Genomic DNA, 25,594 nt, shown 5'->3' with positions numbered 1-25,594 from the left:
GGATGTGTGGAAACTGCCTCTTTGTTCCCTCTTTTTGTTATGTGAAGTCAAACACGACACGCGATTGGTCGCTGTAACTGTATTTCTCTAAATCTTTGACAAAGGACACGAGAAGGAAGGTGGAAATGATTCAACCGTGTATTGTTCCAGTACAGTCCCGCTGAACCGTAAAATCAAATTTTAAATGAACTTCTGGGCAGAAAAATCAACATTTTGTTTGCTTGGCTGCTTCAAAAACAGTTTTTCCTCTTTCTAATGGAAATCACGGCTCAGGTGAGGCGACAGCAATCCAGTGTCAGCTCCAGGGAGGTTTTCAGCCAATCAGAGCCCAGATTGCCCCATCAGTCATCCTTTAGCTGCCAGAGTTCAACTAAACATTTGTTTCCGCTGCTTAGTGTGAATTTTTCCACCCAGGGCCGAGAACAGACTCGCGTTTGCTGAAACTTCAAAAAGGAATCTTAGCACCAGAAATGCAGGGCACCCCATTATCAAAGTAAAACACGGTTTTCATAAATTACACAGGAAAAGGAAAGCAGTCGGTGCCAGAAACCTTGGAGTGAAACTTAAACAAGGGGGAAAACATGAAGTCCATTTATTACAGCCAAGAGTCCGATCAGTTCAGCGCCGCTGAGACGCAGCTTCAGCTCAAATGCTGGAAATGCTTAGTCCATGGAGGATTAGTGGGGGGGGGGGGGCTCAGTCCGGCTCGCGGCTTTTGTCTCTGTGCAGGTGAAGCTCGTCCAGTTTGTCCTGCAGGAAGGAGACCGGCATGGAGCAGCCTCTGCTTCGGTGGGGCAGCGTCTTGGCCTGGGGGGTGAAACGCATTCATGTCAGTAAGGGATGTTTCAGCTAACCTTCTGAGCCACAGACATCATATACGTAGACGCCTCATTGGGCGCAGGTTCGCACGTCAACGTCACCGCCATATTGTATGTGGCAGAAAAAAGTTGAGTTCTGTTATTGTGAACGTGAATCAGAGAAGATGCCTCATTCCTGTGCTGCATGGAAATGTATTCTGGTTGATTTCACTACTTGTATCTGCCTTCTATAAACTAAGGCTGCACCATGTTGCAAAACTGGACACACTAAAGCTGCAGAGTGGTAACACAGGCTATATATATATATATATATATATATATATATATACACACTTAATAAAACCGTGTCACATGTTAACCTTTAGGAACAGACTTTTTGGGGGAGTATTAAAGAGGTAAAATTAATGAGAAAAAAAGTCAAAGTCAATAAAGTAAAAAAACAAACACAAAATGATAATATTATGAGAAAAACGTCATATTATGAGAATTAAGAGGGAACATTTCCAGAATAGTCACAGTTTGCAGAATTATTTCACTCCTGGAGTAATGGGGCCAGGTTAGATTATTTTAAATATTTTTATTCTTTAGGAGAATAAATTCAGGAGAATGAAGCTAAAGGGATACAAAAATAAACTTGTAATATTACAAAAACAAAAATATTATGAATACAAAGTATATTTAGAGATTAAAGTCCCTCTGATACTGTTTAAGTGACTGAGTAACTGCAGATTTGCCACATTAAAGATGGCGGACGCTCTGACGCATCGCAGCATAGGCAGAACCCGCCCAACGACGCGTCTACGTATATAATGTATATGATGTCTATGTTCTGAGCCAAGAGAGCGGTCTGTGGCTCAGTAACTGCTGAATGACGTACAGAACATCTTTACTGGTGATCATAATCTAAAGCAGTTACTCTTTAGAGTGGGAATGACTCAAAATCGTGTAGAATTTCATAAATGTCTGAATGATAAAAGGTGGTAGGTCTACATTTATAGTAAGTGTTTAGCATTTGTTGTTTTTTTCACTTTGTGGAAGCTCCTGTGGAAAGGTTTTACAGTCTTAAAATGTAGGGGGGAAGGGTCTTTTTGCTATTTCCAAATAATTTTGTTAAAAGTTAATGGCTTAAAGGAGTAGAGTGCTTTTTATGTGCATTGCATAGAAAAGCTGACCACATTTTCCTTGTTACACTGCATAAAGGCAACTAAAAGTGAAATTAGTGTATTTGTAATTCGAGCTGGTAAATGTCATTTTTTATTTTACCCCTGAAATAAGATGATTAGATATACTACACTTGCAATACGATGATAGAGATGAATTGTTCCTATTTTAAGTGCAAAAATCTTGTTCTATTGGCAGATAATTTTATTAACCTGCTCAAATCAAGGACAAATGCACTGTAGATCATGTTCTGAAAATCCTTTTCCTAGTTATATTCAAATATATGTGCAAAATTAACAGGCAATTTATTGTGCAAAGGTGACGTATAGTCATGGAAGCAGTCTTTTTTTAGTTTTACATACAAATCTGGGTTTTACCTAGTAAAAGCCAGATTATTTCAATCTAAAAAAATAAAAAGACCCTGCAGGTTCCGCACTGCTGTTAAAGCAAAATTTTCAAGAAAATCATGACTGAACACTGTAACTAAATACTTTTGCTCCACTCTCCTAACATTACTTCATTTAGATTTACACACATTTATGTCTGCCCAGCTCTCTTAAGGCCGCTGATGCAGTATTTAGATTTCAGCCCAAACTCAAATTAACTCTACATTATGCTAAACTGAGGTGTATCCACAGGAGTTCATGCCCTAATCATGACTCTCCCACCGCCGTGCTGGACAGTATCAGGTGTCTGGGTTGATATGCTGAGCAAATTTGAGGCCAAGCTGAGGAATTTGGAGCAATGGTTGCTGCTTTTCTCCTAGCATGGTGTTGCTGCATCAGGGCCCAACATTTCTGCTTCAGTCTGATCCATCCAGAAGATGTTCCAGACGTCTTTTGACTCCCAGAGACACAAAGTTGTGGTACGTTGCCATGTTTCTGGGAAAAGGGCGTTTCTCCTTCAACCTTTGCAGATAACTCGGGTTTGATCAGCGTTAAATTGTCCAATCGTGAACATTCATCATGCTAACTGAGGCCGTTAGGGTCTAAAGTGGAGCTCTGTGAAATGATTCCCAGTTATGGGCAATCTTTTTCTCAGTAAAATAACAGAGTTCAGATGTTTTTGTGAAACTTTAGATTGTGACTCTGTCCTCGGAAGTGTTTTTCCTGAAATCCATCCCCGTGTGTAGCTAACTGGACGTTTACAGTAAACGAAGGGGTGTGTTTTCTGGTCCCTGTGGCTGATTGGTGACCTGAAACCATCTGACAAAACTGGAAAAATGTGTTTTTGAAAATGTTTTGGATTTTGAAGTGATAGATATTCAGGAATCCTGCATATTTGCAGAGTTGCTTTCATCACCAGGGTTTTGGCAAAAACATAAAAAAACTGATCCATCCCATCTAGATCATCAGCAGGTTGAACCTCTGCCCTCTAGGGGGCGCTACTACTGCAATCACAAAAAGTCACTAATATTTCGTTGGACCCACAGACATATATACGTAGAAGCCTCATTAGGCGCAGGTTTGCACGTCGACGTCACCGCCATATTGTATGTGGCAGAAAGTAGTGAACGTCTACTGTGTATGTTTTAAGTATATATATATATATATATATATATATATATATATATATATATATATATATATATATAGAACGTCTACTGTGTATGTTTTAAGTATTTAGATAGAAAGATATAGATGGAGCTTATATGTACTGGTATATATATATATATATATATATATATATATATATATATATATATATATATATATATATATATATATATATATATATAAATAAATAAATATAAATAGATATGTGGAGCGAGAGAGAAAAATATCTATATATGTGTTATGAATATAAAAATCAATTGGTTGAATCTAAACATTGTGGTCATTATTTCATAAAACCGTGTCACATGTGAACCTTTTAAGATCTGGTATAGACACAGATTAGGAACAGATTTTGGGGGAGTATTAAACAGATAAAAATTACTAATATGAGAAAAAAAAGTCATAGAAGAATAAAGTAAAAAAAAAAAGAAAAGACAAAAGTGGTAATCAGAGAAAAACGTCATATTATGAAAATTAAGGGGGAACATTTCCAGAACAGTCACAGTATGGAGAACTATTTCAGTCCTGGAGTAATAGGGCCCGGTTAGATTCTTTTAATTATTTGTTCAAATAATTAAAATTCCCTTCCTTCTGTTTTTATCTGCGTTTAGTTTGGCAAAGATTCTCACCCTTCTGTCTGGAGACGCGTGTGAGACGCAGTTGAGGTGGTTGCCCCTCCTGTCCCGCCTGTCGGGCGTCCAGATCCCCGGGTCGGTCTGCGTGGAGCGATCTGACAGCGTGGAATCGCCCGAGTTGTTCGTCCAGTCAGACGGTACCCTGTTCTGTTCAGTCTCGTTGCTTTGGGGGAAAACAAAGGCCTCTTCCTCCGAACCTGCAAGATACAATCACACACGAGATGTCATGAGATCATTCAGGCAGAGGTGTGTGTGTGTGTGTTTTGTGGTGGAGGAAGTTCTCACTCAGGCTGTTGCCCTTGGTTCTTGAGTCGGGAGCAGGGGTGCACGGACACGACCCGGTTGTGTTTTTGTGCTTCTTTTGGCACCCGGTTCTGACCAGCTCCCTACAGTGTCGGTGACAGTTTATCCCACAGTCTGCAGGCGACAGAGACACAAAATTATTGAAAGGTTCCAATTTATAAAAAAAAAAAAAGTGAAATTAAACCGTGTTGTAGTCATGTAGTCATCTCTCCTCATTGTAATGAGGAGAGATGAATGATATATCTGAGCACTGTGTATGTGTATGTTGATATGTACGTGTGCATTTATGTGTATGTATGTAGATGCATATATTCATATATGTATATGTGTCTAAATATAATTGTTTATATTTTTTGTGAATTTTGGATTAATACATTGTTGGTTAATAGGAAGGTACTTTAAGTGAAATTAGAGGGAGTAGGGGTATGAAAAATAAGTTTTACTTCTTCATACCCCTTTTCAGACAACTTTCTTTAATCACTAATCAATGTCAGAAATCAGGGTAAATATACCTGATATATTTTATTTAGAGGAAAATTTTGTTTATCTCATCTCTATTTATGTTCAAATGATTTATTTGAACTGGAACAGAAAATTTAATTTAATGTTTATCAATTACTTTTTTTTATGTAGTCCTTGGTTGAAGAATTTCTTAAATTGATTATTTTTTATTATTATGTGGTAATTTCTGAAATTGATTTATTTAATATTTGTTAAATGTGTGTTAAATTTGTTAATTGTCTGAAATAAATTTATTCATTCATGTATTGATGTTAATTGATCCAAAAACACACTGAAAACTCGCTCAAGCATGCTATGAACTGAAAACCACTGGAGCACCATTATCCAGAGTGGAGCCACGGACTAAAACTTTGGACTAGGGCTGGACGATATAGAAAAAAAGCATATCCATAAAATAGAAATCATATTGATTGATATTGATAATTATCTAAAAAATTTAAAATATACATTTTAAATGCAGCCATGGCCATTTATGCTGCTGCTTGATTACCTATTTTTAAATAAATGGATTCAAACACAACCCTTTAGTCAACCAACATTTTACGAAAACTGTAAGTGTTAAAAAAGAAAAAAGAACACGTGCTCTCTAAACTCTCTGAAGGCTGATGGAGCTTTCCTGGGTTTGTGATTGGTTGGTAGGATATAATGACTGCAGTATTAACCTACATGATAGGCTAAAATGCACTGTTCTTTTATTGAACCTTTTATTGACCCCTATTTTTTATATTGAACCAAACGTCTATCGATCGATATATATTGTTATTGAATTATCGTCCAGCCCTACTTTGGACTGATGAAGAACTTCAGCAGCTTTATCAGCTGAGTATTGATCGTTAACGCACAGTAAAAGTGAATTTGGGATTGATAAAACAGGCTTCCATTAAATCTCCAGAATGGACCTCAGTCCTTTTGAAAATCTATAGACACGGTATGTCATGACCCAGACTGGAGCTCTGGGCTGATGGGAGCACAGACATCACCAAATTACCAAAAATGATGACTTATCTTGTGACAGTAGGAGAAAACGAGCAATCCTAAATCTGATTTTCACATTTGCAGAGTCAGTTTCCAGGAAGCCAAGATGCAAGAACCCACTGCAACCTTCAACATCATTTTTTTTCTTTTTACCTCCCTTATTGTGTGTCTCTAATTTATTTTCTTCTAAATAATAAAAGATATCAGGCTGTGCATTGAAGATATCCAGCCCCGTCTTACCTTTACAGTGGTATCCCTGTTTGATGACCCCCCACAGCTGCAAAAAAAAAGGGCAGAAATGAAATGAGAGGTTAAACTTCCACTGAACGTTTGGCTCAAAGCAGGAACACAAGAAGCCGGCGATGCTCACAAAGCCTCCGCATGTGTCGCAGAACGTGGGCCGCTTGTACGTGGTCTCGTGGAAGTTATGGGTGTCGTTGAAGTTGTAGCCCAGCTTGGCACAGACGGACATTCCTCTCATGAAGTAGGAGGTGATTTCTTCTCGGCTGATTTGTCCCTCCCTGGGAGGAAAAATGGAACACATTACAACCTGAATGCATCAATGCATCTGTATTTTTTAAAAAAAAATATATGTTTATTATTTTTTTTAATAGATGTGGCTAAAGCATCCTTCACCTCTCGGTTTCTTGAGTGCAGAAGGTGAATGGAAAGTTGGCTGCTATTTTCTCAAAGTCCTCCAGTGAAATGTAGCCGTCCTGGTTCAGGTCGTAGTTCTTCATCACGGACTGCAGGGGGCGGCAGAGGGAACAGACGTTCAGCTTTGTCAGTTCTGCTTTGGAGGTGTCAGAGCATGAGGAAGTGAAAGGCAGGAGGTTGCCTGCCGGGACTCGTACTCACATCCACCATCTGTTTGACGTGTTTGGATATGGTGTCGGAGTCGAGCCTGGGGGTGACCCCTGACCCCCATTCGGCCACCACCGGGGACTTGACTGGAGCTACGGGCTGTGGACAGACACACCGAGAGGGCTGTCAGGAACGAGAGAGACAACACCCGCCACAGAACACACTTCCCCAACGTTCAGATCTTTGATGTGGATGACTTTGAAGTATTTCTGCATAAAGCCCGTGCTTTTGGTTTCTAGATGTTACGCCCACAGAGCGCACCAAATGTCCGTTTCAGACAGGCTACACGAGCTCACTTCCGATCTCCGTACCTGAATCTTGGTGTTTTTGGGTTCCTTGTTGTACGATAGCTCGTATATCTCATCCTCGGTGTAGTACAAATCCAAAGAGAGCTAAAGATTCCAGAGAAACATAAATTAAGACCCCGTTGAACTACTTAGTATCTCTTTTTTTTTTCTCCTCCCGTCTCGTACCGTGAGCAGATGCAGAAGGTCCTTGTTGGCCTCAAACGGCGGCTTGCAGCTGTGGATGGCCAGCAGGTCGTTGATGTTGCTGTACAGGTGCTGCAGCTTGCTCAGGTTGATCTTCTCCTCGTCTATGTAGTCCGGCAGAGCCTCGTTGAGCGAGATGAGGTCCTTCAGGTGCACGCCCAGGATGGGCACCTTGAAGCCCTTGCATTCGTTGTAGACCCGCCGGTAGTTGCTGTAATTGCTTCTCGAGGAGAGGAGTTCCGTGAATTCGCTCAGGACCTGATGGAGAGCGGGAAAGAGCGATTGTGTGAATCCAGCTTCATCTTTAAAGCTCAAGTTACTTATGTCAGCCTACAAAGTGCTTATGTCGCAACTCAGTCACTCTGGTGGTCAAGGAATCATTGGGCGAACCACTCTCTAGACCAGGGGGTGTCAAACATACATTTTTTTTTTTCCCCCAGTGTCCTGTCTGGCAATGTGGCAATAAGAATTGTTGTCTTAATGTCAAAAAGAGCTCATCAGATTTGATTTTCACAAGTGGAGCAGTACTGCTTTTGCTTTAGTGCTCCGCTTGATTTATGAATGTGAATAGTTTTATTATGATTCATGCGGGGAATATCTCAAATGATGTGGACACTACAATGGGAAAGTAGGAGAGGAAAGGAAGAACAAGAAGAAACAAAAAGGGTGAAAGAAAGAGGACATAAAAGGAAGAGTATGATAAAACAATTATTGAAAAAAACATGTACTTTGTTTAATTGAAAATATGCAGTTCCTATATTGTCCACGAGGCGCTGTGTTTTAATTAGCAGATTAAGCTTCAGGTGTGGAAAAATTTAAATAATTTCTTAATTTTTATCTGCTTGATGTATTTTGTCATGTAGGACAGTGTTTTTAAGTTCCAAAAAATGTGAATAAATGTTTTTCAACATTGTACGATCACTGTGATCAGTTCTTATGCATAATGCACAAGTAAATGTTTAACTGAGTAAAATGTATTGTTGAAATTGCTCATACTTTTCTTAAAAACGCTGAGGTTATTCATAATATATTGTGTAAAAGTAAAATTAATTTAATATAAAAATCAACAACAAGTCCACATTTATTTGTTCTATTTAATCTTGCAATGAGTTTACTCGTGTGGCCCTCTTGAGATCAGATTAAGCTGAATGCAGCCCCTAAACCAAAATGAGTTTGACACCACATGACCTACCAGGCGCTACCAGAACAGGGATCCCTGTCTATCTTCCAAGAAACTCTTAAAACCCGAGCTCTTCCCACCTTGCACCTCCCCACCCCCTCAACTGCAGCGTCTTAACTCTGCGTCTCTTTCTGCTCCTCCCTCCATGCCTGCGCTCCATTTCTAGACCGACTAGTTACTGCTGAACCCGACTATAGTTGTTGGCTTCCATGTTAACTGCAGTGTTATATTCACATTTGTAAGTCGTTTTTCATAAAAGCGTCTGCCGAGTGGATAAACACACACTGCAAAAAAGAAACTAAAAGTAAGTAAAATGTTCTTAAAATTAGTATATTTTTCCTTGATTTGAGCATGTAAATAAGACTATTTGCCAGTGGGATGAGTATATTTTACCCCTAAAATAAGATAATTAGATACCCTGCACTTGAAATAAGATGATGGAGATGAATTGTTCTTATTTTAAGTGCATAAATCTTATTCCATTGGCAAATAGTCTTACATACCTGCTCAAATCAAGGAAAAATACACTAATTTCAAGAAATTTTTACCTACTTTTAGTTTCCGTTTTGCAGTGCAAGAAAAGCGATTGTTCTACCATCCCTAATATCTTCTGGATTATCTTGTAAAGTGCTCCGGCTTGACGGTTCTCTGGACTTTCTGAAGGTCTTTCAAGGTTCTTTCATACTTTGACAGCTTTTTGCCTCATTTTCCACCCATATAAAGGAAACTCTGGCTCATTGGAGACAAAGCGTAAACCAACGGGGAGGAGTGAGAACTTCTGCTCTCTAATATATAGCATCGTTTGGTAAAACGGGACAATTGGTCAGCTGTGGTGTAATAAATTTAAAGACATAGTTGTATTTAAACAGAACAATATCTGTGGTTTAGTTTGAATTTAACTAAAGGTTCACCTTTCCCTTTGTATGAAGAGTTTTAACGGTTGTGGTTGCAGGTCTTTACAAGGGATGCACCGATATGAAAATTTGGGCCGATATCGAAAGCCGATATTAATATTGGTGTTATGTCCGACAACCGATAATTACTGATGTGTATTTATATAAATATAGACACACATTTATGCTTCTGGGATGATCAGATTTTGCACAGTTTTGTACCAACTGAAAACTATGCTAAGTGAATTTTTGAATGTGGGTTATAATGTGGCATTGCACCTCTGCGTCATTTAAAAAACCCACATTCCTGGCAGCGAAGCATCACTGTTGCTTTTTTATGGCCAGAGAGACACAAAACAACAAAACTGACACATACAAAGGGCAACTAGATGGAAAGAACATCGGTTCTTAGTATCAGTCCGGTTTTACTTATCGGACCGATACATTAAAAAATTACTAACATTGGCCGATACTGATGTTAATACCGATATCGTGCATCCTTAGTTTTTAGTCCTAAACTTTCTGAGGGGTCTATTCTGTTAAATTTTTCTGGATGTAGAGAAGCCCTCTGACGATTTAAAGGGGATATTAGGTTATTTTAAAGAGTCTCTAGTCCAAGTGTCACCAAAGCAAGAACCTACATGTTGGACGTTAACCCTTACAACTAAACCTGTTTCTTGTTTTCATTGATGTTTCTATCAAGATACAGCTGTGGCGTGCAGATTTATGGGAGGCATGGTACTGTCACTGTCCTCAGGTCAGAACCTTCAACCGAATGTGAAGCCGTTAGAGAGTCAGCGCCCCTAAATCTGAGGTTCTCAACTGGAAAAACGGGAGACTGCTGCCGCTAGGTTAGGGTCAGCCTCTGCTTTAAGAGGTAAGGAGGTAAGGCATCACACGTTGGGACGCGCCCCCCCCCCCCCCCACACACACACACACACTCTGAGGTGGAGGAAAGCAATTTCTGGGTTTCCCTCCTAGAAATCTCAAAGTGCTACAGAGCAGAGGGCTAAAAACAACCCCCGGGATAATAAAAAAATTAAAAGCAGCATTATACAGTCATCATTAACTGAATACAAAGAAAAGCATAATAAGGTTTCTAAAAGGCTTCTATAAACAAAAATGTCTTAAGGCCTTTTTTTTTTAAAGACCTCCACACTTTGTGGGGCTCTCAGGGTATCTACGGGGGGAGGGGGGGGGGCGGCATTATTGAGCCAAGGTGGAAGGCCCTGTCTCCCATAGAGGAGAGTTTGGTCCTGGGTTGGTGAGGGCAGCATGTGGAGGCGGTGTGTGGGGTGAGTAACTCGCTGAGGTAGGCAGGGGCAGTTCCATGCATAGACCTAATATAAGAGTAGACGCGTCATTGGGCGGGTTCTGCCTATGCTGCGATGCGTCAGAGCGTCCGCCATCTTAAATGTGGCAAATCTGCAGTTACTCAGTCACTTAAACAGCATCAGAGGGACTTTAATCTCTGAATATACTTTGTATTCGTAGTATTTTTTTGTAATATTACAAGTTTATTTTCGTACCCTTTAGCTTCATTCTCCTGAATTTATTCTCCTAAAGAATAAAAATATTTAAAATAATCTAACCTGGCCCTATTACTCCAGGAGTGAAATAATTCTGCAAACTGTGTTTATTCTATTCTATTCATATACACGCGTCTACGTATATATGTCTGTGGTTCCATGTATGCACCATAGACATAATATAAGAGACTCAGAGAAAACTGTAACTGTGTTTTTGTATATAGTAATAAAAAATAATTATTAAAGTGTATGAGTGGCTGTGTTTTGCAGCATACATAAATTCTGTCAGAATATTCAATTACTTTTAACCACACTAAGAATATTTAAATGCACTGAACAATTTGTTATAATAGCTATAGCTTTAAAGTAAAAAAAAACAAAACAACAACGTGAAAATTAGTTCAATAATCAGCGAGTATAGTTGACTAAAATTTCTTCTGCACCTGGTTAAAACATTACACTGAGCGGAGTTGTCGACCGTCCCAAGGTGGCGCCCCTAAATCTCGTCAGCGCCTATAGGCGAGAGCGGTCGATGCGGGGTCTACTCTTTATATATGTAAGTGAGGAGGCGGAGTTTATAGTTTCAGGTGACGTCACGCTCACATGACTACTCAGCGCGTCCGCCATATTGGGTGGCAGTCGTTTTTCGCACCGTTGACCTCATTGTATGACGCCTTAGGCAGTATTGACAGTGAAAAATGGTGAAAACGTGTTTAATTGTTGGTTGCACGGCCCGTGGAGGTGGAGATCAATGTTCTTTCTATCGCCTACCAGCCGTAATAGTGAATCAGTGTGAAAAAACAAAACAGCTCTCTGAACAACGCCGTCACCTATGGCTGACACGGATATCCAGGTCCGATTTGGACGGTGTTAAGCTGGAATACGCCAGAGTCTGCGGTGCTCACTTTGTCACAGGTAATTAACTGTTAAGCATTTAAAACATGTAAGAATATATTAATAATAGGGCTTGGGCGTTATGACGTATTACTTTCCGTGGCCGCCATGTCGACTGCTTCCGCCGCCGCTACTCAGACTACTGCCTATGACTACCGCGTGCTGTACTCCCTCTCTCAGCCATGTGTTTTAATTGGATTAATTTCACCTTAACCTGATTTCAACCAGCGGGAAAAGGCTCAAATACGTGAGAAACCCGGAGGGTTTAGGGAGGGTTGGCAGTTAATGTTACTAACCAAACCTTTGAAACACATAGCAGCAAGTTAAAAGTACATTACATGCGTGAGTGGTTGTTAGCACTGACGGTTAGCAGGTGCCAGAGCCCATCTGAGCACAGCTTACCTTTGTACGAATTACTGTGTTCCCACTGTTTGCTGGCTTTATGATCTGCAGCTCCTGAACCCATCCATTAGTGAACTGTACATAAGACTCCAAGGACTTGTAGCTTTGGAACTGTTCTGAAGTATAGGCGCTCACACCACAAACAAGGTAGCCGAAGACGTCCGATATGCAAAACAGTGGCAACAAGTCGTTGTCGGCGCTCCACTCATTGTTTGGAACTTCAAATGGATCCAAATTATTATTCTGGATTGATTGGGCAGCCAGTGGAGGGATTTGAGCACAGGGGTGATATGGTCACACTCGCGCCTCCTCGTCAGGACCCGGGCAGCACAGTTCTGAATGTGCTGGAGTTTTTGCATGTTTTTGCCAGGGGTCCCGACGAGGAGGCCATTGCTGTAGTCCAACCTGGAGGAGGCAAAGGCGTGGATCGACTTCTCTGCGTCTGGTTGGGAGAGGGAAGGGGCGGAGTTTGGCAATGCTTTAGAGGTGGAGGAAGGAGACTTTGCAGAGGAGGCGGATGTGGGTGTTAAATGTGACGTCTGACTCCAAGATTTGTGACAGAGGATGACGGGGTATAACCTGACTTCCGCCAGCTGTTCGTCGCTCCGCCTAGCTTCACTCACATCCATCTGGGACATCGCCCATAGAGAGTGATTTCTCCAACCAATTTTATTGTCCAGCCAATCAGGACGCAGGGCTGGCATTTCATAGATGTGACGTAGTGGAGAAGCGACCATGACGTGAGACTGTTTTGACAGCAATGGCGGCTCGCATCGAGGAAGCAAGTGTTAACATTGATGCTGCTATTTCTTCCGTGTTGTCCAATCTACCTAATATTGTTTCATTAAAAGAACATCAGAGAACGCCTCTGAAGGCTTTTGTTGGTGGAAACCATGTTTTCTCCCTTCTCCCGACCGGATTTGGCAAGTTTTGTTTTCCAGGGCGCGTCTGCAGCGGACGCGGACACGCCCCGGAGTGGTTAGCGGTTAGCGGTTAGCATGAACCATGTGAGGAGGCCTTTAGTCCTCGACGCGGTCGGCCCGGGATTGACTCCGACCCGCGGCGCTTTGCCGCCTGTCTTCCCCCCTCTTCCTGTCAGCTCACTGTCAATAAAACGCCACTAGAGCTGCAAACACATTAAAAAAAAAAGTTTTGTTTTTTCCTGCGTCGCTCTCACAGCATCACGGGTTAGCTTCGGTGTGAGTGGTTGAAATAGCACGTCGATAAAGATGACAGACAAGTGGCTTATCCAATCATATGCAAGGATTTTTGATAAGGCCCAGCCTTCAATAAAGGCAATTCCTATGGAGAGGTCCCAGATGGATGAGTGGAGCTAGGCGGAGCGAAATACATCTGGCGGAAGTCAGGTTAGACGGGGCAATGTTATGACCAAAAATGGAGATACTACTATGGGAGGATGAGTTGGTTTGATGTGGGGTGCCAATGAGGTTTTGCTCCTGTTCAGCTGAAGAAAGTTGTCAGCCCTCCATGCCTTCATCTCCTCCAGGCTATCCTGAATTAGAGGTGGCAGAACTGATGGGAGTGTGGGGTCCGTTTTATGTATAACTGTGTGTCATCTGCGTAACACATGACATAGAAAGTTTTAGGACACAAACTGTTTCGGTGTTATATTCCTAAAATTTGAAGTTTAGATTTAGAATAAGGTTTACATATAACCTTTGACGGATTTAAAGTTTTCAACACATTCAGAGTGTTTTGACACATTCCGTAGTGAAACATGGTATTGTGACATTATTGTAATTGCACAAAATCCTTACCAGTAAGTTCTTTCTCTGGTAACAATAAAATTATGCCTCTGAATCTTAGTCTTCTCTTTGTTATGGCACCTTCTCATTTACAAATTTAGTATTAGTTCTTTTTATTTATTTACTTTTAGATGATCATCATCCAGAGTTCTATAGCTTCTCCTTTAGATTACTGCACTGGACCTTTTATCTGTCTTGTTGTTTGAATGTATCTCCAGATGGAACAAAACTCTGACACAAGATTATTTTTGATATTTTTGAAAAGAAATAAAACTTTGAAAGACCCTCCTCACCCAAAGGCCCAGTCTGGTCTTTTTGGTCAGAAACAGAACAGTAAAAGGAAAACCGCCCTACTCTTTGCTTTTCATGTAACTGACCGGCTGCAGTGCAAGTATTACGCAAATTCACACATCATCATTCTCAATATGTTCCAGAAGAAAAGGACATTTTAGGTCCTCGAGGTAAAATCAAATCCCTTTGACTCTGCAGACCTATCACCCTCACAAAAAGCGTTTAATACATTATAACAAGATCATAGCTCTTAATTTTCCAATGAAAGCTGATTTGTGTGTTGTTGTGTTTTTGCACATGAGCCTTACTGTTAATACCCAGAATCCGTTTTCTTTTAATTTTCAGCTTAGATGTTTTTAACTTTAGGGTGTACAGAATATTAATCAGTTTTATTTATTTACTTTCATATAGAAGCACTGCAGGTTCAGATGCAAAGCCTGCAGCTAGATGATCAGATGCAGCTAGAAGGATAAAAACAAATATTTGTATCAGGAAATGACATAATAAGCAATGCTACCACTGTCTCTGCAGATATAGAATATATACAGTGCTGTGAAAAAGTATTTACCTCCTCACCAATTGCTTCTGTTTTTGCATTTTTGTCACTTACAAATACATTAAATCAAATATATGATGACATTAGTTCAATATAACATAAAACATTGTTAATTGAATGATTTATTTCATTTATTAAGAGAAATAAAACGATCCATACCAACCTGGCCCACTGTAACAAATTAATTTACGGACAGAGATGTCCCACTGACCAAATCTGGCACATTTTAGTTAAACATTTTGAGTTTCTTTTGACCAGCAGTAGTTTTGGCTATTTCTTCACAGTCTCTTGTTATTGATTCGTAAACAATGACCTTAACTGATGAGCATATATCAGAGCTCTGATTACCCCGTATGTTCCTAACAGAGCACTTCGCTCTCAGACTGCAGGTCTGCTGGTGGTTCCTAGAGTCTCTAAAAGTAGAATGGGAGGCAGATCCTTTAGCTATCAGGCTCCTCTCCTGTGGAACCAACTCCCAGTTTTGGTCTATGAGGCAGACACCCCGTCTACTTTTAAGACTAATCTTAAAACTTTCCTTTGTGACAAAGCTTCTAGTCAGAGTGGCTCATGTTACCCTGAGCTACCTCTATAGTTATGCTGCTATAGGCTTAGGCTGATGGAGGACATCAGGATCTAATTTTCTCACTCTATAGAGTTCTACTGTTCTTTAATTATGCATTATGTGTTGTCATTTCAGCTTTTAACTTTTTGCTCTCTCTCTTTTTCTTAATAGTAGGTACACCTGGTCTGACGTTCTGTTAACTGTGACATCATCCAGAGAAGACGGCTCACCCGCTACTACCATCTAATGTAGAACAGATTACTGGATCAATGTGTGCTTCTGTGCTTTTTTGTCTCTCTTGTTGTGTCTCTGCTCTGTCTTCTGTAACCCCAGTCGGTCGAGGCAGATGACCGTTCATACTGAGCCCGGTTCTGCCGGAGGTTTTCCTTCCCGTTAATGGGGAGTTTTTCTTCCCACTGTCGCTTCATGCTTGCTCAGTATGAGGGATTGCTGCAAAGCCATGGACAATGCAGACGACTCTTCCTGTGGCTCTACGGTTCCCCAGGAGTGAATGCTGCTTGTCAGGACTTTGATGCAATCAACTGGTTTCCTTATATAGGACATTTTTGACCAATCTGTATAATCTGATTGAACTTGACTTTGTAAAGTGCCTTTAGATGACATGTTTCATGATTTGGCGCTATATAAATAAAATTGTCCCCAGACAGGAACCCAAGCTTCCTCTAGAAGTCCAGTCAGCTCTGTCCGTTCTTGTAGACGGCTTCATAGTTGCATCTCCAGTCCAATCTGCCACCATGTATTTAAACTCCTCCAAAACCTCCACCTCTTCTCTCACGATGGAAATAATTGTGTTTTATTCTTGAAATCTACCGTAATCTCTCTTGTTTTATTCACATTCACAATGAGGTGATTGTTTCCACACCATGCCAACAAGCAATCCACCTGCTCCCGGTTTATTGTCCATCTCTGATACGTCCAACGACAGCAGATTCGTCTGAGTGCAGCTTTACAGCGTGAAAAGAAGTGGTGCGAGTACTCCTGTGTTTTATATTAGGGATCTTTTTTTATTCTGCAGGCCAGGCAGTTATCGGGGCTGTGGGCGTGGCTGGTCATATTAAACACCACTTTCATTGTTCCCCTAAAAACGTCATAATTTAAAAAAACTTACTGTTATCTGATATGTAAATTTGTTTGATCTGAAATCTTTGACTGCAACAAGAATGCAAAAATCAGAAAAATCTGTATTGGGCAAATAATGTTTTTTTTTTTTTCACAGCACTGTCTGGGACCTGCACTGATGGGAAAGTGCTAATTTATTAGTTAAAATAAGTGAATATGACAAACATCAGAGACAGGAATAACTCGAGCCATTAAAACTGTTTGACCGTTGAGGCTTTGAGGTAAATCAGTCATCGACGCTTTCTGTGTAATATTGAAAATACCTTAGTGATGTCGGGGGGGAGCAGATTAGACGTGTCTTTCAGACGAGAGATGGAACTGTGACAGAGGCCTCCGGTTACCGCCATTAGAGTGTTAAAGTTTTGCAAGGCTCTCAGTTTCTACAGGAGGGAGAAAACACGCAGAGTAAATAAACGAGCTGAAAGTAAAGCCCAGATTCCCTGGAAGTTAACGAAGCAGCGCTCTGATCAGGTTTCTGCTCACCTGAGCCACATGGATGAACTTGGTGAAGACCTGGGCTCTCTGCTGGGCTGTGTGTCTGCTGAGGATCATCAGCTGGACCCACTGGGACACTCCGTTACACATCATGACAGAGCGCTCCAGGGCAGGGTTGTCCCTCACAGAGCCTCGCACCACGTAGCTGCGGTAGTCCAGGAACTGATCAGCCAGATAAGAGATGTCAGATTAAAAAAAAAAAACAAACATCGACATCCGCCGCTTAAATCCTCCTGATTTTACAGAAAACGTGTCAGTTCTCCTCCCCTAATCTGTAGCAGATCCGAAACACCTCATTTATGTGCTTACTAAATGACTCTTAAAGGTGGAGACGTGTAAACTGTTATATCGGTATCCAAGCGATGCCATCACATGATCAAATAAACAGTTTAAGTGTCTTTAAATGCACTCAGCATCATTTCACACTGAAGAAATGAGAAAAATCCAGCCTTTAATGTGAGCACATCTATCAGAATCGGCTTTAATCTCCATAGTTTGTGACACAAACAAGGAATTTCACTTCAGTTTCTCTTAAAGGAGACATTCTAAACGATAATTGAAAGTTTAATATAGGCTACTAAACATTTATTCAAGTAGTTTGTGTAATTTACACCTTTACTTTTAAATAAAAATTGATCAGAGTCTCTTAAAACTTTTAATTAGGAATGCATGACCTCCTAACGAAGACCTGAAAAGGATAAGTTTCTCTTATCCACTCTTCAAAATGGGAAAGACAAGAGAAGCGATCATTTGCCTAAACGTGTTCATATCCGCACTTGAATTATTAATAAAAAATGTGGGACAACTGGAACTGCGATGAAGGGCTTGGTTTATCTTGCTGCCACACACAGTGAGCTACAGGGTGAGGGAAGTTAAAATAAACCATCTCCAAAGCTCACTGGTAGAGAACCGCAGCAAAAAGTCACAATTTAGGGTCATTATGTCTTGATTGCAGCCAATAAACGCTGCTGACATGCTGAAGGTCCTGCTATCGTACTTCCTGGTTTGAAGTGAACGTGTGGAAAACCACCTGATGTCCACCATTAAGTACGGTGGAGGCTCTGTGATGCTGTGAGCCTGTTCTTTTTAAAAAAACAAAACAACCTTGTTTAAATGTACAGCTTTCCTAACGCCTTTGAAATACCAGAACATTTTAAATAGAAACACGGTGGCCTCTTCAAGAAGATCAAACATGGGTCATCATTGGGTCTTCCAGCAGGATAATGACCCAAATCAACAGAAGCAGGGCACCAGACGGCCATCTCAGTCCAGAAACAGAGTCCAACAGAACCCTGTAGGTGATGCTCAATGGTCCCTGTAGCTCCAACCTTGAGAAATGTTGTAGAAGATTAAGCGCTGGTGGATTTTTGGAGCTTGCACTGCTGATTTAGCTCTTTTTCTCCCCACTAAATAAATATATTGAAATGAAATATAGTGTTTTTTTTTTATTTTCTTGGTTTGAGTTTAAGCTACTGTAAGAACAGCTGAAGGTTTTTACAAATCTTCCCTAGAGACACCACTAGGTGCACCGGGAGCTGTCAAATCAATCATGTTGCAGAAGATATTTGACATCAAATTAAAACGTTTTATTTACAATACAAAGCCAAAAAGGTTTGTTCTGCAATAAAAAAATTTTTTCACACAGTAAAGGAACCATTTGTTTTTCAATTAGTATGTCCAGATTGAGATCATAACGAGTTCAACATGGATTCCCTGCACTCGGTAAAAATGTGCTTAAATGTACACAACATATTTTATACTTCTTTCTTGTTTTTGTTTGAGAGAAAATGAGACCAAATCAGGAGCCATGAGCCAAAACTAAGAAACACAACTGTAACAAAGCAGATTATTCAATTAAGAAATTTGCAATTTGTAAGTATATATCATCCGTTTGTAAACAAGCAATAAATAAATAAATTGTTGCTTGAAGTTGTTCAGTGAAGAAAGAAACTATCAGAACACTGAAAAACTCTATTTTGAGTTGAAAAGTGAACAAAGCAGCAACACATAGATGTGTCATAAGAGCATGCATGTTTATAATTTATCTAACATGTCTAATATTTAAATATCTAAAGGGATTTTTGTGGTACTACAGTTAATATTGTTGCTGTTCCCTGACCACTTCATCTTGGTGTTGCCATTTGTTGACGGTCCCTGAACCCAGTTTGCCTATTTAGATCTAACCTCTCAGCTCTGGACTGTAAACACGGCTTGTAAACGTGTAAATATGTTCTCAGTAAGTTTCTAAACCAAAGGAGAAATTTTTGTTTCACTTTAACTTCACCCTGCGGTGCCCCAGCCTCGCCAGCCTGACTGACTTACGCTGCAAACACGGCATATCAGTGTGGAAAGCAGAGGTGGGTAGTAACTAGTTACATTTACTTGAGTAACTTTTTGAACAAAATGTACTTTTCAGAGTAGTTTTACTGCACTGCACTTCCTACTTTTATATTATTACCTAAGTATCGCTACTCTTACTTGAGTAAAATTTCTGGCTACTCTACGTAATGCAAGTAACTTCATGAATAAAGAACTGACTTGTTTTAACCAAAAATGCACCAGAAAGACAAAAACCTGGAGTTTATATTAAGGTGAGACTTCTTAGCTTTGTTATTTTAATGTTATTTTCTATCTGCTGAGCTCATTGAGCCATTTGGAGGTCAGATGAACAGTAGATGTTGTCATTGGAAGTACTCTGCACTGTTCTAACATGCTGTAAATTAACTGCTGTAAAGTGTTGCTTTCAAGTTCAATGTTAAAGGATGATTTAGAAAAGTGTTTCTTCTCCCTGAAAAACCGTACGTTTTGTAATTATGTTAGTCTTTGTATATATTTTTTTTCCCTTTTTTGTCTTTAAAATACCAGAATTTGCACATCACCGTATATTTTCGTCTTTCCAATTACATAGTTTTTAAATGTTAAAACTTCAGCTGTTATTAGTTACTCATTACTTTAGTAGCCTTCTTACTAGATACTTTTTTTACTCTTACTTGAGTAATTTCTTTTTACTTTTACTTGAGTAAAACTTCTGGCTGCTCTACACACCTCTGCAGGAACGCAGCGGTCAGAGCCCAGCTTCAAAGGCGGGACTAACAGGATCTGAACCAATCAGATGCCTACGGATGTGACGCAACCTTTCGCATCTGTTTTAGCCCTTAGGGCAGCGAGTCGTCGAGGTTTTAAACATATATCCAGCTCATTCACAACATGATAAAGGTCGTCATTAAAACATCCCTCCCCGTTGCAGCCGCCATCTTGACTGCATTATGGGTAATTCTGACAGCAAGAGTGACGCGTTGTAAACTCCCACCCCCCCCTGCGCTGTGATTGGTCCGGTGAGGTTTAGACCGGCGAGTCTAGGCCTGCTCAGACTGACGCGCTGTTTATTGAATTCACACGGTGTAAGTCGCTCTGGCTGGCCGGGCTACAGAGGTAAACCCATCAGGACAAACAGTTTTACGTAGGCGGGGATGGCGGGGATGATTTGCTGAATTGCCAACTTATTTAAGACCAGGAATTCATTGCATTTGAGATCATGGATATATAGTTTTAACGAGCAAATCTCCTCAAAACCAGCTTTCCACTAGTTATTTCTGTCGCTCTTGTCAGTTGTGTCTTTAGCCCCCCCCTCTTTGGACCCTGTGGTCACCGAATCTTGAGTTATGTGCAGTGGGACCCCGGGGGAATGGTGCAGCTGATGAAATTTAGGTCACACCAGGCTTTGCGGTCGAACAGATGTAGAAATCACAAATTGTGTCGCACCGAAACCGATATGTCATTAATGTTGGTCTGGCATTACAGAACGCTGTTGGGTGTACAGTTTCATTTTTTGCTTGGCTGTGTTCAACTGACGGTCGGGTAAAAAAAAAAAAAAAAAAAAAATATATATATATATATATATATATATATATTTTTTTTTTTTATCTGTACGTGCATTTATTAGCATAATAATGAATTAGTTTCGCTCCTGGTCTGTTAGCATCCTTTAAGGATCTTTGCATGTGAACATCATCTCTGGTGATTCCACATTTCATTTCATTTCATTTCATTTCTCTGAGAGATTTAGAGGAAGGCAGAAGTCAACCGGCTGCTGTCAACCCTCTGAGCGGTCAAAGCAGGTAATGGTGGAGGCAAATTATGAAGAGTAGGAGACGAGTTTGTGTTAACCCTGTATGGAGTCATCATTGAGCCACTCCCTGTTTGCTTCTGCAATGCCAGCTTTATTTGTGAAAGTTTGCAGGACGCATGTAAGCCTCAAAATCAATGCTTTGTTCAATTATTGTTTGTCGTTGTTGTTGCTTTTACTTTGTTACTCTCATACATGTTGTATCAGACCTTTACAGCCTTAGTGATGAAACAGAACTTTCTGGAAAGTATGAAAATGTGTATTCTGCCCGCTTTACATTTATACCCCGAAATGGAATCAGTTGTCTTCACAAGTCCACTAAACGGACAGGCCGAGCAAAGGTAGCATTAATCAGAGAGGCGCGGAGAGGCTCATGATAACTCTGGAGGAGCTGCAGAGATCCACAGCTCAGGTGGAAGCTGGCGTGGCGTTGACTTGACTAGAAAAAGAAACCCTGTTTAAAACTTAAAGCAACAGCAAACATGCGCAGGAAGGAGCTCTGTTCAGATGTGAGCGAAAGTAAACTTCGTGGCATAAATGCAACGTTGATGGACGGAGAAAAAGTCAGGGCAGTCCTCGTAGAAAACGCTTTAGAGGCTGCCAAAGACCTAAAACTGAGCCTGAGGTTCACCTTCCAGTAGGAAAACGACAGTGATTTAGATCCATATGTTAGAATGACCCAGAAAATAAAACCCTGACCTAAATCCAAGTGAGATTGTTTGGTAAGACTTGAAAATCTATTTTGACGGATGCTCTCCAGCCAATCCGCCTGAGCCTGGCCTGTTCTGTAAGGAAATTGTAGCGGTAAGTGGTTCTGCTATGTTTTGGCTAATTGTAGATAAATACAAAAACACGCTACATTTCAGATTAGGTTCTGGAAAGACTTTTGAATAACAGGTGTTCGTTTTTTCTAACCTTGTTTTGGTCCATTTCATTAAATGTCAATGAAATACATTGAAATTTGTGGTTGAAGTGTGACAAAATGTAAAAAAAGCTAAAGGGTTAAAGGAATAGTTTTTGTAAGGCGCTGTTTATTATCATCTTGTAATTTTTTGTGTAACCTAAAACAAAAACTGAAGGACTTTCATTAAGGAGACCAAAAGATGAGCTGCAGAATCATTTTTTGAATTTTCTGAAGAAGTTTATGTTCCCAATTTGCCCCCTAAATGTATAAGTTTAAATAAAAGACCAAGGACAAGTCTTCCAGTATTAACCTCTGAATTCATGAGCAATTTAAAATATAATCCACTTTACGTTTAGTAATCGATCCTAAAATGTATCCACAAGGCGATACCAAATCTAGTTTTACATTTCTTTTTCCATCCAAATAAAGTTAGAATTAAAATGTACAGAAATGCATGAAAAATACAAAAGCTTAAATTGAAAAACACTAATGTGGGATTTCATGTTACAGTGGATTGAATTCAGGGGGTAAGGTGCAGTATAAAAAAAGTTCATCCGGTTTTAATAAATTCAGAATTAACCCTGTTTTTTAAATAAATAAAAAATACATATATTTTACGTCCATAATTTATGAGCTACATTAACAACTGGAGATGACCCAAGACAGCGGTTTTCAGGCCTTATGGACCTTATGGATATTATTTATTTATTTATTTTTTTAAGATGTTTTGGGTGAAACGTTTTCTATTTTTTTGGTCTAGGAAAAGGTATTTTAGTCTATTCCCAGCACCAAAAATCTGAACTTAATTTGAAACGACTTGCTCTATTTTGCTGTTAGCCAAGGTTGATGAATGGCCAGGTCTGTTTTTGAGTAACTAATCGAGGGATGTTTATACTTAATTGAAATGAAAGCAAACTAAATAAACAAATGAATAAATAAAACATATTAAATCAAATGTTCTGTGTTGTAACTAAAAAAAAAGTAGAAATTTTGTCCTTGAATGCCTTATCCTAACAAATAAATGACAAAAGTGTCCATCTGCCTGAGCTCCAAATGCTGGAGGGCCAAATTTTATCCCCTGGGGCAGCACAAAATTATTCCTGCGTCCGTAAATGGCCCCTGGGCCGGACATTGGACCCCCCTCCCCTGAGCAAATTAAACAGACCGGTAAGGTTCAGGGAGGAGGAGTTTAATGTTGCATTCACAGGTTACAACAGAAAATGTCTGCCATTTGTTGATCTATTTACAGACAGAGTTAGAAATGCATCATTTCTCATAGTTTTGTTTTATATAACTTTCATACTGCGCAGATTTTCTCTAGTTCCTGTACGACCTGCGTATTTCTCACCAAGTCATGTATGAATTCATGTTCAAGGGTCACAAAATACGCTTGTGCCTCAGGCCGGCTCTGTTTACACTGAGGGTGTTAAAAATGGCAACTTAGTGATGCTTCATCATTGAACTCAGTCAGCGCAAACTTACTGAGACGTTACAGAAGTTTTTAAACTCCAGGTAGCTCAGATGCTCGGCCATCTCGTCCGGCTCCATGTGGTCGAATATTAAAGACACCTTCCTCTTCTTCACAGAGGGCGAGGGGGCCTGCGATGCGTTCACGTGAGGGTTCCTGGGAGAAAGGGCAGAGAACGGGGCGAGAATAGGTGGACGTTTTATTTCCAGAAGAGTTTTCAGACATGCCTAACTGAGGGGACATTCTAAAACGCTTAACGTGAAAAAGCTTAACGTGGCTTAAGGTAGGAAAACAACGAGGAATCATCACCAAATTTCGCATGGCCATATCTTGTCATATAGACTTAATAAGCCTGTCAAAAAAATAAATAAACCGAAATTCAACGATTATAGAAGATATCTCACATTAACGTTTTCTTCTTCATTGGCGCCTATGGCGAGAAAAAGGCTTAACGTGGTTTAATGTACTTAAACAATGCTCAGTGATCACCAAATTTCTCTTTCATATTGCTCCTAATAAGCACATAAAACTGTCAAAATGTCAAACCCAAAGTCCAATTATTATGGACGTTATCTAACATTAAGCCTTTCTGCTTTCATATAGCCAGCCTCTATGCCTATGAAATACTTGATGTCATATAACGTCCATAATAATTGGACTTTGGGTTCGATTTTTTGACAGTTTTAAGTGGCTATGATAAGCAATATATAAGAGAAATTTGGTGATCACTGAGCATTGTTTAAGTACATTAAACCACGTTAAGCCTTTTTCTCGCCATAGGCGCCAATGAAGAAGAAAACGTTAATATGAGATATCTTCTATAATCGTTGGATTTCGTTTTTTTTTTTTTTTTTGACAGGCTTAAGTCTTCATAACAAGATACGGCCATGTGAAATTTGGTGATGATTCCTTGTTGTTTTCCTACCTTAAGCCACGTTAAGCTTTTTCACGTTAAGCGTTTTAGAATGTCCCCTAACTGAGCGAAGCACAACTCCCTGCACGGCAACATGACTCACAAGCAGGAAGTGTCGATGAGCTGCGAGTGCGTCTTTTCTCCGTCCAGCCGGACCAGCTCCCACAGGTCCCCCATGGTCTGCTCCAGGAGGGGGTCCTTCTCAAATACTGCCGGGAACTGGCTGATCCACTGCCTTACACCCGGAGCAGAACACAAAACATGTTTACTACTCCCGAACGGACGGAGCAGGGTAACCAGTTCTGCTGCGACCGCCGTCCTCGCTCACCTGACAAGGTGGCAGATCTGCGCCCGCCTCAGTCCTCTCTTGTCAGAGGGACAGTCCTTGTAAGTGAGAGGGGGAAAAAAGTCAAGGATCCATGAACGTAAAAACTGAACTCCTACGAGGCGTATGTACGCTTTAAAAACCTGCTTTACAGGAGCCCAAAACAAAGCCAAGGCTGTTCCCTGATCTGATTATAACAGACCTAAACATGTGACGCCGTGCAGAGCACCAGCCGGCCCACAGGACCACGCTGAGCGGCCGCTCAAAAGGATATAAGGTGAGGAGTTTCTGGACGAACATCTGAGATGGGACGACCCAGCTGTGCATCATCAGGGTCATGTGGACCAGCTGGGAACCTCGGGGGCTGGAAGTCTTCCCCTCCGAGTCTAAAAAGGAGGACACAGCAGCGCCTTTACATCAGAGGGATTGCTGCGATCACACAGAAGACAAAATAAAGGGAGCAGGGCCGAGGGGTCGGATCGGATCCGGTTCACTTCAGGTCTCTGAGGCGTGCAGCCAGGGGCGGTTCTAGACCAAATTTACCAGGGGGGCCAAGGTGGGGCCAGTGTTTTTTCACAGGGGCACAGAACAAAAAAAATTAAAAACAATAAAACGGCAATATTTAACTGTGTAATAATATTAAGTGAGTCACTTGTGGCTCTGGAACTGCAGGTTTCAGACCCCTGATCTAGCAGTTGAAAACTTTGCCCCCTGCTCAATACGGCTAAAGCTAAATGTGAAACATCTTAAGTTTTAAATTCTTTTTAGAGTAAAGCTGTATAGGTAAAAAATAATATTGGTCAAAGTGACCAATCAGTTATGGTT

General features: G+C 40.5%; 1 protein-coding gene across 1 annotated transcript in view; it reads right to left on the bottom strand.

Annotated features, from left to right (window-relative positions):
* Positions 1 to 115: 115 nt before the first annotated feature.
* Positions 116 to 25,594, bottom strand: part of rasgrp4 (RAS guanyl releasing protein 4) — a 39,813-nt gene continuing 14,334 nt past the window's right edge. The window contains exons 3-17 of the mRNA XM_021321459.2: positions 25,044 to 25,155; positions 24,773 to 24,835; positions 24,548 to 24,679; positions 23,546 to 23,687; positions 17,022 to 17,195; positions 16,802 to 16,918; positions 7,308 to 7,583; positions 7,146 to 7,226; positions 6,829 to 6,933; positions 6,607 to 6,716; positions 6,341 to 6,491; positions 6,211 to 6,247; positions 4,456 to 4,587; positions 4,165 to 4,367; positions 116 to 807 (exon numbers count right to left, since the gene is read on the bottom strand). Coding sequence (XP_021177134.2) covers positions 697 to 807; positions 4,165 to 4,367; positions 4,456 to 4,587; positions 6,211 to 6,247; positions 6,341 to 6,491; positions 6,607 to 6,716; positions 6,829 to 6,933; positions 7,146 to 7,226; positions 7,308 to 7,583; positions 16,802 to 16,918; positions 17,022 to 17,195; positions 23,546 to 23,687; positions 24,548 to 24,679; positions 24,773 to 24,835; positions 25,044 to 25,155 — 1,946 coding nt within the window. The 3' untranslated portion in view covers positions 116 to 696. The remainder of the gene's footprint in view (positions 808 to 4,164; positions 4,368 to 4,455; positions 4,588 to 6,210; positions 6,248 to 6,340; positions 6,492 to 6,606; positions 6,717 to 6,828; positions 6,934 to 7,145; positions 7,227 to 7,307; positions 7,584 to 16,801; positions 16,919 to 17,021; positions 17,196 to 23,545; positions 23,688 to 24,547; positions 24,680 to 24,772; positions 24,836 to 25,043; positions 25,156 to 25,594) is intronic.

Source organism: Fundulus heteroclitus, chromosome 18 (genome assembly GCF_011125445.2).
Source record: "Fundulus heteroclitus isolate FHET01 chromosome 18, MU-UCD_Fhet_4.1, whole genome shotgun sequence".
NCBI lineage: Eukaryota > Metazoa > Chordata > Actinopteri > Cyprinodontiformes > Fundulidae > Fundulus > Fundulus heteroclitus.
The sequence above is the reverse complement of the archived record's forward strand: the minus strand, read 5'-3'. Positions and strand labels throughout refer to the sequence as shown.